This window comes from Etheostoma spectabile, chromosome 12 (genome assembly GCF_008692095.1).
Source record: "Etheostoma spectabile isolate EspeVRDwgs_2016 chromosome 12, UIUC_Espe_1.0, whole genome shotgun sequence".
NCBI classification, from domain to species: domain Eukaryota; kingdom Metazoa; phylum Chordata; class Actinopteri; order Perciformes; family Percidae; genus Etheostoma; species Etheostoma spectabile.
Genome location: NC_045744.1, coordinates 30285686 through 30287666, shown reverse-complemented (window position 1 = coordinate 30287666; position 1981 = coordinate 30285686). Strand labels below are relative to the sequence as shown.

The 1981-nt window shown below is 38.8% G+C and overlaps 1 protein-coding gene across 1 annotated transcript in view; it reads right to left on the bottom strand.

The window, feature by feature from the left end:
• Positions 1-1981, bottom strand: part of LOC116699098 (phospholipid phosphatase-related protein type 4) — a gene marked incomplete at its 3' end in the record, with an annotated part of 127033 nt that overhangs the window by 88466 nt on the left and 36586 nt on the right. Inside the window, 1 exon segment of the mRNA XM_032531497.1 lies at positions 1803-1860. Within this exon segment, the coding sequence (XP_032387388.1) occupies positions 1803-1860 (58 nt within the window).

The window sequence follows — 1981 nt, the reverse complement described above, 5'->3', positions numbered from 1 at the left end:
AGTGAGATGCCTCACTCTGTAGCTAGATCTGAGATCTCAACACACAGGGTGAAAAGAGGAAATGCAGCAATGTGCAGTACAACAAAAATGTGGTGTTTTTTAAAAATTAAACCAAGTAAATCTATTTTTCTTAATCTAAACTCTTAACAATTATAAACCTGAAAATGACCATAATATGAGCACTTTTTAAGTTATAAGACAAGTTTGACAACAGAGAATGCAGTACTGAGGTGATTTAATGAATTTTAAATAGATAACGCTAGCTTTAGGCTGTTGTTTTGTCTCGCCTCAGATTGGCCGACCATGGTATTCTCACCTTAACCAATCGCACTCCTAATGCCTAAACCTAACCAACCAAACCAACTAAGGCCACAAGTAGGTAGGGACTTGTCGCATTGCAGAAATTGATTACCATTTACAGTAGCCATTAGCACTGAATGTGTGCTAAGCACCAGGCAGCTTCAAGCTTCAATCAGATTCAATTCATTCCACCATGTAGCGCTAAAAACAGCCTCCGAGGCCTACAGAGGAGGCCAGTTTATGACAGGGAATGGACTAACATTACCGAGATGGTTTTCATCCGGGTTTAGCTCTTTGCAGCCCAGGGCTGAGTCAGCTAGCTAATTGGAATTGGACAGCTTTAACGTTACAGCTAACCAAGCTAATGGCAGCTAACTACAGTTAGCAGTAAGTCCAAAACTGTCAAACTGTCAGTAGTCAAAATGGTATACTGGTACTTATAACTTTCAAGACATCTTAATGACAAGTCCAAATGATTCCACTTTACTTAGTTATGGATATTATTCATGACACCTTCATATAAGCATTTGATGATGAAATAAAACTTCATGACAGGTCCACATTGTTTCACTTGACTTGAGGGCAAGGAAAATATTTATGACACATTTATAATGTTCTCATGATAGCCAATGTAAAAACCTACCTCTTGCCAACAAATTATCTTTAAATAACAAAAAACTCTTAATGACTTTAATTTAATGTATTGTTAACACATAATGCAAAACAGTTTATTAAAGTTTGATAATTGCCATTACATATTTGACAGGACACTATCACATCCAGTCCCCGCTCTTGTTGTTTTGTTTGTTTCCCTGACTTCCTGTTTTATTTTGTTAACTCACTGTCTGTCTCTGTTCTAGGTCACTGTCTTCCTGTCTTTGTCTTCCTTCCCAACTGTGTGATTACCCTCCCTTCCCTAAAGTGTGTCACCTGTGTGTAATTGTCTTCCCCTGTCCCAGTGCATATATACTCACCTTGTGTCCTTTGTCATTTACCAGACTTATGTGTGTCTCCCTCTGCACCAATATTCCTTGTGTTACCTTCCCAGTGTTTTTAAAATCTCTAGCCCAGATTTTGACCATGTCTTTTGCCTTACAATTTTGTTACCTTCGCCTGTGATTTTACTCTGTACAATAAAGCTCCATTACTTTTTACCCTCTGCTCTGAGTCGTTGTTTTGGGTCCACTTTGCTCTGTGACCGTTACGTTGTTTGGTTAATGTCAAGTTGGCATGACAAAGACATCTCAGACAATGCTAACTTTGCATTAAAAGTGTCATAATTTACCAAATGACAATCATAAACACTTAAAATGTTCATGTTTATGACAGATGTCATGTCATAATAATGACGGTGTCATTTCAGTCCCATGTCATTTCACCCGTTCAAATTAAGTGTTACCAAGACATCTTATCCTTTGTAAATGACCTACAACAGCCTGCAGCGTTCCTGTTTAAGGTGACATTGTCTCAGTCTATAAAGGAGGTGTATAGGAACCACTTACTGAGATGTAGACAGCAGCAAAGGCAGCCAGAGTTGCATGCTGGGAGGGAAACGACTTCCTATGATGAAAAAAAGAAATCAGACAGCTAAGGACAGTGCTGAATATTCATCTGCAGCAGTCAGCTGGCGTTTAAAGAAACTTAGACCTGTGTGTGTATGTGTGTGTGTGTGTGTGTGTGT